At 27.3% G+C, this 13,879-nt stretch overlaps 1 protein-coding gene across 1 annotated transcript; it reads right to left on the reverse strand.

The window, feature by feature from the left end:
- Positions 1-229: 229 nt before the first annotated feature.
- Positions 230-3,241, reverse strand: CTL2 (chitinase-like protein). The gene is made up of 3 exons (XM_068625728.2): positions 2,381-3,241; positions 1,650-1,809; positions 230-977 (listed from the first exon to the last, which is right to left on the reverse strand). The coding sequence occupies exons 1-3, from the start codon at positions 2,751-2,753 to the stop codon at positions 557-559; spliced, it is 954 nt and encodes a 317-aa protein (XP_068481829.1). The 5' UTR covers positions 2,754-3,241; the 3' UTR covers positions 230-556.
- Between the last annotated feature and the right edge of the window lie 10,638 nt (positions 3,242-13,879).

Here is a 13,879-nt window from a genome sequence, read left to right on the forward strand (position 1 = left end):
TGTGTACTTTTATTATTTTCTCTTATGAGTATCATCATCTTTTTACCTCTCCATATATTGAATGTGTGTGAAAAATCATTCGATGAAGGAAAATCCCAATTACGCAGTTTAGACAAAAAAAAAAATGCATGGACACGCAATGGGATAGTGATTATCCAATGGAAGCTTTGTATCATTTGATTTGTGAAATGCACAACATAAAACAGCAAAATAGTAAATGGAAATCAGATTATTGTGAAACTTGGTATCATTTTGATTGCACAATATACAAATATAACAAAATTGTTACAGCCTTTAGTGATCAAATATTCAATTGTATACATTATACCAAAATAAATTCAAATTATAGAAGAGAAAGGATACATCAAAAGCCAAGATATATGTAAGCAAAGTAATAATCTATACACAAATTAACTATGAGTGTCCACTCCAAACTTGTTTCACTCTCATCATGTGAAGGCCAAAGTAGTTGCAATATCTTGTCTACTTGCCTCCTTTATTAAGAATTTTTAGCAGGATTCAAGAATGGAGGCCAAGAATCTCAGCCAAGGAAAGATCAATTTGAGGAAGAAGATGGTGCAGCAGAGGGCTTGAAAGCCTTTTGTTCAGCACAGGAGAGAACTTCATTAGTCCCTGCCTCTTCTCTGCCAACACCCATGAGATCAAGGTAATAAAGATAGTGAGAAATGATGTTGTTCATGGCCTCATTATCAGATCCCTGCCCACAAGTTTGGTCCCCATAGAGCAAGTTTATTGTGGCACCAAATCCAGGTACCCTTTTGGACAATGTGTCATTCTTGGTGGGTTTCCATTTCCCAACAAACACATCATGAGGTGATGGTAGGTGCTTCTCAGGTGGGGTCATCCACTGCCACATTGCAGCCTGGAAGGCTAGGGTGGCATTTTGTTCTATGTATTCTGGATGGTTCAACAGATCCACCTTCAAGGCTTCCCCAGCTTTTCCATAGTTGTAGTTCCTGTTATCAAGGAAGAAAACACAAGGAGTTTGATCACAACTATTGCTCAAAATTTGGTAAAATCTTTGCATAAAATGCTTCTGACTAACCACTTCTACAACTAGACTTGTATAAGGCATTTTTTGTTTCTGCTTATGAAGTTAACACAAGCTAAGAAGTCTAATGTTTATGCAGATGTTATCAAAATAAGCAAACAGATGTAATAAATACTCCAAATGGTGGATAAAATCCACCAGACATTATTTTATGTTACAAGATTATGAGGTTCTGATGAAATACATTAATATGTGGAAAACAAATAAATAAGGAGGTTTTCAAGAATGGAAGCATAGATTACATTGAAATCTTCATAATGACGCAAGTTTGGTCATGGATACGTTTAACATGTTTTTCTTACTTACATTAATGTTTCGAAACTTTAGTTTGCATGAGATCTATAAAAAAGGTTGAGGTATAAGGATTGAGGTTGGAAGACATTTCTGTTTTTAAGTATAAGGATTGAGGTATCCTTAAAATACTTCCATTATTTCTCATTAAAAAAACAGTTTACGAAAAAAATTTGATAAACATGTAATATGATGGAAACCACATAATTTTAGACCATGCTGTAATTTCTTCAAATGTAGAGTGATGAAATTAAAGGATATTGAAGAAATCTGAATATGTGAGTACCAGTAAAGTGGAATGGCACCACGACCATGGTATGCTGCACCAGGAGAGCAAGGGTAGGTCAATTTGTAGTATTCATCGCAGTAGAGTTTATCAGGACTCAATTCTTTGTTGTAGCATAAACCCCAGGCTAAGGGTCCCCCAGTAGCCACCCCATAACCACCTGAAACATTATTCCAACAATGATTACCATACAATTTCATGGTCTTAAACAAATTACCATGAAATAATCAAATTGTTATAATATCATCATATGTCTATACAACGGCCCCTCACTTGAAATATTGAGATCATGAATTCAACAAATTGAAAAACATAATTGTATAAGAATAAGGGTATCCCCAACAATGATCATATATATTCATATCAGATGTGGTATCATAAAAAAAAAAACACTTCACACAATTCAATTTGTCAATCAAATATAGTTTTGCGTGTGAATTGCAGTAGTAGCAGAACTGTAAAAACAAAGGAATAAGAAGATTTTTAAGAATGAAAGAATAGATAGTCATAAAATCTTCATTATGCATAATTGAGGATCTGGTCGTAGGTAAACTGCGAAGTAAAAATTAATATGTTTTTCTTATTCTGATTGTTATCTTGAATCACTCTCGTATGTACGAGGTTTATCAATATGAGTAAAAGTTATATGTGCACGGTTAGAAGAGTTTGATCTCTTTAGTGTTTTTGGTAATAGAAAAAAATGATTCATATGTGAAAGAAAAGTGACTCACAAGAGGTTTTGCTGCCAACATGGCCAAGGAAAGCTGCAACCTCCTTCTGGCCATTGGTGGTTCCTCCGGTGGTGCCAAAGCCAAGAGGCTGATACAGAGCTGCAGCAGTGATAAAAGAACGGTAGTCCCAGAATCCAACAGCATGTGCCACTGGCGAATTGCGCTTTGCAAAGAGGTTCTCAAACTGGTAGGTCTGGAAGTAGTCAGAGATGGTCTCATTGCAGCAATAAGCAGACCAACCCTTGCACTCCCACCCTTTGTCACACACCTTCTTCCCCTTCACAGTCTTCACCACTGGCTTCACTGATGGTTGTCCATTCCCAGCCACCAACATAGCCGCAACACTCAGCACAAAAACCCATGTTGGGCTCATCTTTGTCTCTTTCTTCTGTCTTGAATAATGTTTTGCTGTGTGGTGTGTTTGGTTAGCACCAAGTCATCAGAGATACTATATAGAGATGTTGCATGCAGGAAGAAGATTCTAGAGAGGCTGTAATGTGTAGTGAAAGGAATGGAAAGCGAGTGTGTAACTTATTAGGAGGAAGGGGTTTTTCAGAGTTGGAATAAATGGAGCTTTTGCTTCCATTTTCATTCACGTTTGAGTAGAAGGGAAGAAAACTGGAAGGTGGATCCATGTAATTAATGTGCATTGAGCTAGTAATAGCAAAACCTACTACCATAATAGTTATGGACTTTGGCCCAAATCGTGGAGTTTTGTCATATTTAGCGTGTTTATTTAGCCCAGATTGCCATCAATACTTTGTTTGTAAGATTGCGTGAATTGGTGGAGTGAGTGTATGAAAGGGCATTTTTTGTTCAGTTAGGATATTGTGTTTTAATTTTTATGAAGGTATGGTTTAATTTGAACTGTGTTCTTTAATTACTTAAAAAAATAATAGTAAAGTGTTTTAAAACATTTATTTCATGTTAAAACAAGAGAACTATTATCTTTCTTCTCGGTCGATTTATCTTCCCTCTCCTCTAAGAATGTTTCTTTTGTCTTTCTTGTATTTCTCTATTTTTCGTCTTCGTGAATTTCAAGCTCATATGATATCTAAAAAAAGCATTCCGACGCTCAAGTAAATATTCTATATTCGGCACTTTGTGTTATTAATATTTGATGATGACGTACATGATTCTTAGATTTTATACCTATTTATATGATTATCATGAGCTCTTTGTTATCGGGTCAGATTAAAAGTGTATTGTCTAGTGCTTGATCACTGATTAGTGTCATTAATCTTCTTTTTGAACATAATGATTTTGGTTGTGTCAGTCTTGACTGGGTGCCGAACCTCCAAGTGTTGTACGGACCCGACCGGTACAAACAATTTTTTTTAATTGAAGTTCATCACTTTTAATTAGGTTAACATCTAGATTTATGAATATTTTATTTAGTATCTAATAAAAAAATTCTTAACTTTTGGTTATCTAAATATCTATACATTTTGTATTTTATATGTAAAAGAAACGTTTATTATTTTGTTTCAATTACCATTATCTTTTATTTTTTACTGGTCCTTAAAATACTTTTAAAACTTCTCTTTTGGTTTCTGATTTTTTTTTATCATGATATAGGTTTTATAAGGTGATTTATCATGTCAATACAGAAAAAAACATATATTAGGAAGAATCAAATATAGAAAATAAAAAATAATGATAAAATTATTATATACTATAAGCTTAAAATTTTTGATATTTTCGTTAGGACCTTTTAAATTGCTAATAAGTTCACTTTTGTGAGGGATCGAGATAAGAGACAAAGTGAATTAATTGATTCAATTTATGTTTTTTCTCATAAATGAAAGGGTTCTTAGTGAAATAAAAGGGTGCGTCATTGTTTAACTTTTCTTTAAGATCAAATTTTTATAATACGATTTTTCTTTTTTTAAAATAAAATAAAATATTAGAAAGCCAGTATATGTTTTAAAATATGAGTCAATAGTACTTCATTAATTATTTAAAATTTACATATTTTTATCAATTTCAAAGAAAATGATCCCTAAATATGCAAAAAAAATAATCTTGATCTAGAGTAGGTATACCAAAATAATTTGTTTTCTTTTAATCCCTCGTTTGTGAAATTGTCATTTCAATAAAGTAGACTAAAAGTAAACGATTTTTTAATGAAGAACAAAAATTGCATATAAATTTTGAGTGGAAAAATCAAAAAAATTCCTGTTCATGATCCATATTTCTTTCATATCAAATAAGAAACCTTCAACATATCAACATCACATTTGTTGTTGACTAGTGATAACACATTTATTACAGGTTCAAATTAAGATTAAGAGAAAATTATATATATGTTTCAGCCTTTTCTTTATGCAAACAATGAAAAAGTATCCTAAGGGAATTATTAATGCACACAAAAAAAGGTTAAAATGGTTAACCTACTAAATATTGATTAGATAACTACTACTTACAAATATCAATAATTTTATGAAAAATAAATAAATAAATTGATAATTAATAGCTTATTATATTGACTAAACTAATAAGGAAAGACTGTATTAATATATACAGATAATTTTTTAATGTCTTTCCATTGTTATATATGTCTACAAATAATTTAATTTTAGATATTACAATAATTTAATGTCGACAAATATGGATTCAAATTTAATGTTCTCTCACTATTTTTTAACGTGTAATTTTTTTGCATAATTGTTTCCATTTTATCTAAACTTTTTTTTTTCTTATGCTTCTTTCAAATAATTATAGGTATAAATCATGACTAAATCTCGTACTTATATTTTTTTTTCTCTCTCAGAGATTTCTAGGGAGTTTCTTTACACAACCTATTTTCTAGATTAGCACTATTTTTTGGTGAAAAAATTGAGAAACATAATTATGAACACAGTTGGATTTGACTGCTTAACAAATGAGATATAGATTTGTTTAGGATTGTATTTGAAGTTTGTTGAAATAACTCATTTTTTTTCTGATTAACCAAAAAGTTCCAACAGGAAGGAACCATTTGGTGTGGCCAACACAACTAAATTCAGCATTTACGGAAAGTGAATCTGATTTGACCCTCCTTAATCACTCATTACAAAATCTTAATTTTATATTTATATTGATAGATGACATTTATCTAGATTTTGTATTATTTCTTAACAATTTCACTGATTCATTTAGTGAAAATACGATGTTTAAAATTTGATTAAAAATATTTTAAGATTTACAATAATAAGATGAAGGAAAACTTTTCTCTTGACACCAATAGTAAAACACAAACACTTCACAACTCTTTATAATAATATAATAATATTTAAATTAAAATATTAATATTTTAGAATATTAGGTGTATGTATTTACTACTTATGGTGTCAATATATCACCTCCTTAAGATGAATAGTAAACACTAAAAAAATCATTAAATAAAAATTAAATTTAAAAACAAAAATAATTAATTATTATATTAATTAAATACTATTTATTTATTTTATTTTATTTTTTTAATCTCAAACTTCGCCACATTTCAAATTTTCAATCAAAAGTCCAGCTAAAATAACTTGTCCAATATATTTTTATATAAGAAAACTAATGATAAAGAAAAAAAAAATACATATAAAATATAATTTTTTTTATATCTAAAATAATTTCTATTATTAGTAAAAATTATAAACAGATTTTAAAATTAATATTTAAACTAGTTACGATCCATCCAAAATTAATGACTCTTGTCAAAAATAAGATAATTATATTGATATTTTTCTTATTCAAATTTCAAATTGTTATTTGAACAAGAAACATTATCATTATATTATAACTATTCAATATATTATAACAATTGAATAGTTAGCGACTCTTGTTAAAAGTGAAATAATTATATTGATATTTTTTTTTTAATTTTAAATTGTTACTTGAACAAGAAACATTATCATTACATTATTGTAATTGAATATTAGAATAATAACTTTTTTACATAAATTTAGTGTGATTGCACTGCTTAAGCTTCCAATTCCGTGCTCAAATGCAAAAATACAACAAAACATACACACACAAAAATTTGCACCAAAATTTCTCAAAAAAAAAAAAATCATTTATCTCTTCTTGCTTATTTATACACATTTTTAAAGCAAAACTACACTACTTTAGCATTGTTTTACTTTGTTTAGTTTTCCTCAATTTCGTTACCCAATACCAAAAACACATTTAAAACCATCATTTCACATGCTATGCAATATGCATTTACAATTCAAAATCACATAGCTAGTTCAATTCACCAAATCTTTAATCTCAATTCTCACATTCTAAAAACTTAATTTTTTTAAATATGTGTTTAAGTTTGCTCCATGTACATGTATGTAACTTAATATTTCATGAACTCGTAAAATGAAAAAAAAAGTTAAAAAAACTTTGTGAATACAAAGTTATTAGATAAAGATTTTGATAAAATGAATTCATTCTATCTAATCTTTATTTCATTTTTCATATCTAATCTTTATTTCATTTTTCATGTTGTGAAAACAATGGACGATGAGTCCAAACTCTTATGACCTGTTTGCTTTCACTGATGGAGTCTAAGCGCGGATGGACGAGCGAGTTCCTCTCTTGTTTGGATCTGCATATTTGAAGAAGAGGGTGCAGACGAGGGAGTGAGTTACATCCATTTTTCTTTCTTCTCTCATATACAAAGATTATTGCGGATGTACACGTATGATAATAATATTTTTCTTCAATACTCTCTTGGATATGGAAATCGATTCTCATTGTTGTGTAAAAGAAGGCATAATCGATTTTGGCTTGTGAACATATGTAAGAGAATCGATTCTCTTAGATCTCATGTTGTGTGGATTCGATTTGGATTCATTTTCATTGTAAGGAGAATTGTTTATCTTGGTTCTCATTTTGTGTTTTTAATGACAGGAATAAATTTGTAAACTTACATTTTACATATTTAAAATAATTTATAAATTTCCTTCAAAACTATCACATCACCCACAAATTTCAATAATCATTCTCACAAATCCATTTTATCATCCCTTAGGTTCCGTTTGTTTTAGGACAAAAAAAAACATGTACTATTCACAAGAAAAATCATGGAAACCTAGGCAATAAAAATAGAAAAGCACGAAAACCAAAGTTTTTTTTTCATTCAAACTTTTTCCGCATAGTTGCGAAGAAAATTATATATATATATATATATATATATATATATATATATTTACTTTTTTTACTAGGGGTGGCAAAGCGGGCTAGCCCGCCCCGCACTTGGCCCGCAAAAATACGGGGCGGGCCAACCCGCCCCGCAAAGTTATTGCGGGTTAGAATTCCCGACCTGCCCCGCATAAGAGCTGACCCGCGGGTTTGCGGGCCAGCCCGCGTTTTTTCTTTTTAAATTAAATATTTTTTTTTTTTACATTTTGTTCTTAAAAAATTGTCAAATTAAACCTATATATTTGTTATTATCAAATCCAATTTTTTTTTCTTCCTTTTCAAACATAGTCAAACATAAAAAAATTAAACATTAACATAAATATCAAATATCAGTATTCTTCCACTTCCAAAACATTAAACATACCTAATTCCAAAACATTAAACATAACCATAAACATTAATTAAAAAACATTAAACATAAACATTATTGACATTCTTCCATTTCAATAACATTGGATGTCGCCTTAGAAGAACTTTCATTCATTTTTTCATAATTATAATCTTCTCCGTCATCTGCACACATTAAAACAATGACATTTTTTTTTCTTGCGGGTTAGCGGGCCAGCCCACCCCGCCCCGCTGCTGGCCCGCGCGGGCCGCGGGCTAATGCGGGTTAGCGGGTTGAAAAGGTTAGCCCGCCCCGCGTTTTTTACCTGCGGGCCGCGGACCAGCCCGCATGGCCCGCCCCGCTTTGTCATCCCTATTTTTTACCCCTTTTATTTTAAACTTAAATTATTATTATTTTTATTTAAAATAAAATTACAATTTAAATATAAAAAATATAATAAAGTTATAAAAAATAATTATTATAAAAAATATAATTAATCATATCATATCATGTATATAATAAATTATAAATATAAATAATAAAAATAAATGAATTTATATAATAATTATATTAAGTAAAAAAAATAAAGATAAAAATAATAATGTTATTTAATATAAAAATAATTTTTTTATCAAATATTTATAATTATAAATATTTAAATAATATTTTAATTAAAATTAATTATAATTTATAAATAAATAAATAAAATTATTTTTTTAACTATTTTTAAATATAATGATAAATTTGTAAACTTACATTTTTATCAATTAAAAAAATATTATTTCAATCACATCACTAACAAACTTTTATAAACTTTCTCCATACTTTCCACTCTATTCACTTTAATTTAAACACCCTAACTTTCTTCACACTTTTCCTTCAAATTATCTCAAATCCACTCTCATTTCCACTTCCTAATCCAAACAAAGCATTAATCCAAACAACCTCATGTATCATCACTCATCCTCTCTAATCCTCACAAATCCACTCTCTTCCATCCTCTCAAATTCCCTCATTAATCCAAGTAAGGAATGTTAACTATTTAAAATTATAGAGAAATAAACTTTTTAAATAATTACATGTTTCAAATATTTGTTTTCAATTTTTTTTTTTCATTTAATTAAACGTTATTTTCTTAAAGTTGAAATAATTGGTTCTGAAGGCAATGTAAAAGAAAGATAAATATGCTGAGACAAAATACCATATAGTAATGAAATAGGAGCAATACATTAAAAAATGAAATAGAAGAAATGTATTTTTTATAAAAATTATTAAGGTTTTAAATATCTATGATTTAAACTTTTTACTAACCAATCATTTTATAATTTCATTAAATTATGCAGCATTTTAAAAAGTTGGATTTGAGGTCAAACACAGTTTGGATTAAGTTTTTGACCTACTTGTAGTTAAGTTTTTAAATTTTTAATTAGAACTATATATTTGCAAGTCATTAAGTTTTTTTCTCTAAAATTAATTTTTATTTAAAATTTTGTTTTATGATATTTTTTTAAATAACTTTATCCACTTTTTAAAATATGATAATTTTTTTCCACTAAAGAATAATTTTTCAAAACAAAAAACAAACTCACCCAACATCTATTTAATAACCTATTATAATGATATAATAATATTTGTAATTAAAAATAAAATAAATATAATTAAAATAGGCATCAACCATTACCATCCATATTTTTTCTTCTCTTTCCCTCCATTTTAAAAATTGGCATGAACAATTTGTGATTATTAAAATTGGAATGAAAAAGAACTCTTGAATCACATGAGAAAGTGTGGGTGGGATGTGCTCCTCTTGCAATATGAACACTTTAAATAAAGTTGCACAAGTCAAAGTTAGACCTGCAATTTCTGTTTTAATAAATAGATACAATGAACATAATATATATATGTTTATGGGGTTGTAGTTGAGGTGTCTCCATCACAGTTAACTTTGGATTGATCTTCTTTTTGTGTGTAGTTTTCTTCCAATAAAAAACGAACAAAACAAGGTCATATACAGTTTCGTCTTTACTTTTTTCTGTCGGTATCAGTTATTGAACAAGTGCAAGTAACTATCTCTATGTACGATGTTCATTCATTTCACATTTCTTGTTTTTTGTTTCACATTTCCAACCAATTTTCCAATAGTTTATGAAAAAAAATATATATTAAGTGAATAGTATTTGAATGGGGTTTAGTTGAAACTTTGTTTTCTATATTTTGCAGAATTTGTATATTTGGTATTTAAATTTAGTTTCTGTATTTTATAAAGTCTACAATTTTGATTCTTAATTCTTAAGAATTAGTTCCAGTTTTTAATTATTCGTAAACTTATTTTATCTTTTCATTTTAAATGTTGGAGATTGTATTAAAATTTTATTTTATAAGTCAGTTTATGAGATTAAATTAGATTTAAAATTATTAATTTTTTTTCTAGTAAATTGTGAATTATATTTGTAAGCTTTTACGATATAAACTTGAGATTAGTAAATTTCTATAAAATTTTAAGAATAGTTTGACCTAATTAAATGAAAAGGAAAAGTTATTAGCAAAGTAGGAAACGTTATTAGCAAATTTGGTGAAGAGAAATGATGATTACTAAACCTACAAAAGGTACACTTTTTTTAATAATATTTTCTCTATATTTAATTAATTAAAATATCTATTGTACCTGCATATTCATATCTCTACGAAACTATCAACATCTAACATCTGATAACAGAATTTTTAATGTTATAATTAACTAATAATAGTTCATTATAAAAATAAATGATCAATTCAATAATTATAGATTAAGTAGTAACGACTATTTTGAATTATGCGAACAGCCTGTAAATAAATTTATCTTATTATATATTAATACTCTACACATACATGATCATAATTCACGACCGAATGGTCTTCATTGAATAACTTAAATTAAATCAAGAACGTGGTTACACGCGAAGCGAGCAGTTACAACTTCCGTTGAATAAGTTAAACACGTTTTCTAGAGCACTCACTTGATTTCAGGAAACTACCAAGCACGACCCAGATACCACTAAGCATGTCTCTAGTCGTCAGTTGCTTGGCCCAGAGGACCAAGACTCAAGTCAACCTACTAAAGGAACTCCTAAAGAAGGAAAATGTACGTTTTTCATACTAAGAGAGAACTCTCACTTGAGCACCATTGCTGACTTTAGCGTCAGAGTGCAATCGCAGGTACCCCTGCCGGCCGACCAAGGCACGTGAAGAGGTAGAGAGACTTGAAGAATTGGACAACTAAGACGTGGATCAATATTACTCAGCCCCTGACATTCACACAGGTACAATGACAAAATATAATCAATTCTATTTCAAATTTTTCGAGTTCATTTATGTTATTTATGACAACACATTTATTAATTTAAATTTCAAATTATGATCAGAAAAGATAAACATATTCTATATGTTGAATATCTCCTACAATATTAATTAATATTTCCCATAATAAATAATTCTACCACCACCATAATTAAAAACAAAGAGCATAGTTAATAAAGGTCAAATATAGTAGTAAACATTTATAACTGAACAAATTTATGAATAGTGAGAAGTTAAAATATCAAAATTAGGCAAACAAATTTAGGATCAAAATGCGGATTTAGAAAAATGTAAAGATGAAAATCACATATAAAAATTTAGAGATGAAAAATAATAATTTTACAAATATAAAGACCAGATTTGCATAAAAAATATTCAAAACCAAAATTACATATTTTATACAAATTTTTCATTGAATAGCTGACTGAATCTATTAACTTAATCATCAAATTATGTCTCATCAACTTAATAATAATTCTTCCCAACTATAAGTTTTTCATGTTATATTATAACCAATAATGGAATCCATTATTTAATGATATAGTCACAATTAAACACAATAAATTAATGAAATAATATTTAAAACCTTTGAAACTATTCCATACTTCAAAATCATTTAACTAGAACCTAACTCTAAAAACCCATTATCACTTAAAACATTCAATTCAAACCATAAAATAAAATTTCAATTCAATCAATCCAACATCAAGTATATATACAATTCTAACTAAACTTTCATTTCATTGTAAAATAGAACCAAATTTATACTTATCCAATATTTAATAATATATAAATGAGTGTAAATTTTAAAAGTTTTTGAAGTTATATTAAAATATGTCTTTTTAAAAATAATATATTATTTTTAAAATAATATATTATTTTTAAAAAGACATATTTTAGTATAACTTCAAAAGCTTTTAAAAACCTTTCAAAAGTTCTAACGACAAGTACACGTGTAACCAAGTTATATTTAATTTTCTTTTAAAATTTCTTAAATAATTTTATTATAATAAGAATATTATACAACTATATAAGTATGTGATGTTAAAGGTCGTTTACCTTATGTGCCTTGAGTTTTTTTAAAGGAAGACATAAAAATATTTATAAACTATAAACAAATTTAATATTAGTATATCACCTCCAATCTAAAATTAAAAATAATATATCCATAGGTGTTTTTTTATATATAAATTTTAACTATTAATAGTTAATATAAAGTATCGTGTACTCTCATATAATAATATATATATATATATATATATATATATTAATAATACAATTTATTTTATATTTTTTTAAAATTTTTAAAATAATATTTCTTTTAAATTAATTTTTATTTAATAGTTTTTATTAGTGTAAATTCATATGGAGGTAGATATATGTACCAATACAAAAGTTATGGCACCAGTAAGTAAAAAGTACTATTAATTATGATAACAATTTTTGAATGATGCAAAGAAACTGTAGCCTAAGATGACTAAAGTAAAGAAAATGTAGTCATGATCAGAAAAAAAAGTACCAATTATTTTCCTTCCATTATTGTACCACAATACCCTTTATATAGGTGAAAGAAAAGAAAAATATGTGGAGCCAGAATTTTTATTATTTCTATTTTTTTTAATCAAGGGTATTTATAAAATACAATATTGAACTAGTTTTTTAGTAAAAAGTGATAAATGAAGACATTTTATAAAATTAAAGATTAAACTGAAAATTTTATAAAATGTTAAAGTAATTAATTCCTAAAATGTGAAACAGTTGAATTTGTGGTTGTTTATATACAGTTTTCGAACACAAAGAATGAGAATAGATTTGTTTGTTGTATTTTGTGTTACATAATGAAAAGTTGGATCTGCATGCGACATAATGATTTGGTGACCACAACGTGCCACCGTCCTTTTTGGGCTTTCGCCGGAATTTGTATTGTAACCACCCACGCGCCGCTAACCGTAAAACTTTTTTTACGCGCCCTAACTGTATATAATTTTGTTTTCACATATTTCGAATGAAAAATATTTTTGTTTTTAAAAACACAAAATAAATAAATAAATAATATATTTTAGTATATTTAATGTAGCCTTATATTATTTAAGAATTAAAGTTAATAATAATTTATATATATATATTATTTAATTATATTTTTAAAAATAAAATTGTAACGAAATTCAAAATTCGATGCAACTATTAGATTATTCATATTAAATTAATTTGATTAGTATTTCATGATTTTGTTTTTTATTGAATGCTTGAATGAATTAAGAGATTAATTACTCCTCAACCTGCTATTTTAAGATATTTGATCTAAAAATTATTATTATATATAAATTTGGAGAGTCTTTTCCATTGTTATTATTATTCAATTATATATTACTAGTTTCTCTACTTCTATTATTTTTAATATTTATTTTGGAAATTATATTTTAAGTAATTGTTTATTTAGTGTGCAATACAAAAAATTGTGAAATTAAAGAGTAAAGGAGATAAAATGGGTTAATTTAGTCGTTTTGACCAAAAAAAATGAAATTCTTGACAAATTCCGTCATTTTTTATAATTTTATTATTTTCTATTTATTTATATCACATGTTATTATATAAATATTTTTTAAATTTAATTAACTAGGTAAATAATTAACTTTGCATATTTATACATTTATATCTTTCAAATAATA

This window comes from Phaseolus vulgaris, chromosome 9 (assembly GCF_051622355.1).
Source record: "Phaseolus vulgaris cultivar YP4 chromosome 9, ASM5162235v1, whole genome shotgun sequence".
In the NCBI taxonomy this organism is placed as follows: domain Eukaryota; kingdom Viridiplantae; phylum Streptophyta; class Magnoliopsida; order Fabales; family Fabaceae; genus Phaseolus; species Phaseolus vulgaris.

What these genes read in the sequence shown, in the direction of transcription:
- CTL2 (XM_068625728.2), bottom strand. Translation starts at nt 2,753, where the DNA reads ATGAGCCCAACATGGGTTTTTGTGCTGAGTGTTGCGGCTATGTTGGTG. An exon ending in TGTTGGCAGCAAAACCTCTT is followed by an intron (nt 1,810 to 2,380) that starts GTGAGTCACTTT and finishes ATAATGTTTCAG; the next exon opens with GTGGTTATGGGGTGGCTACT. An exon ending in GGTGCCATTCCACTTTACTG is followed by an intron (nt 978 to 1,649) that starts GTACTCACATAT and finishes CCTTGATAACAG; the next exon opens with GAACTACAACTATGGAAAAG.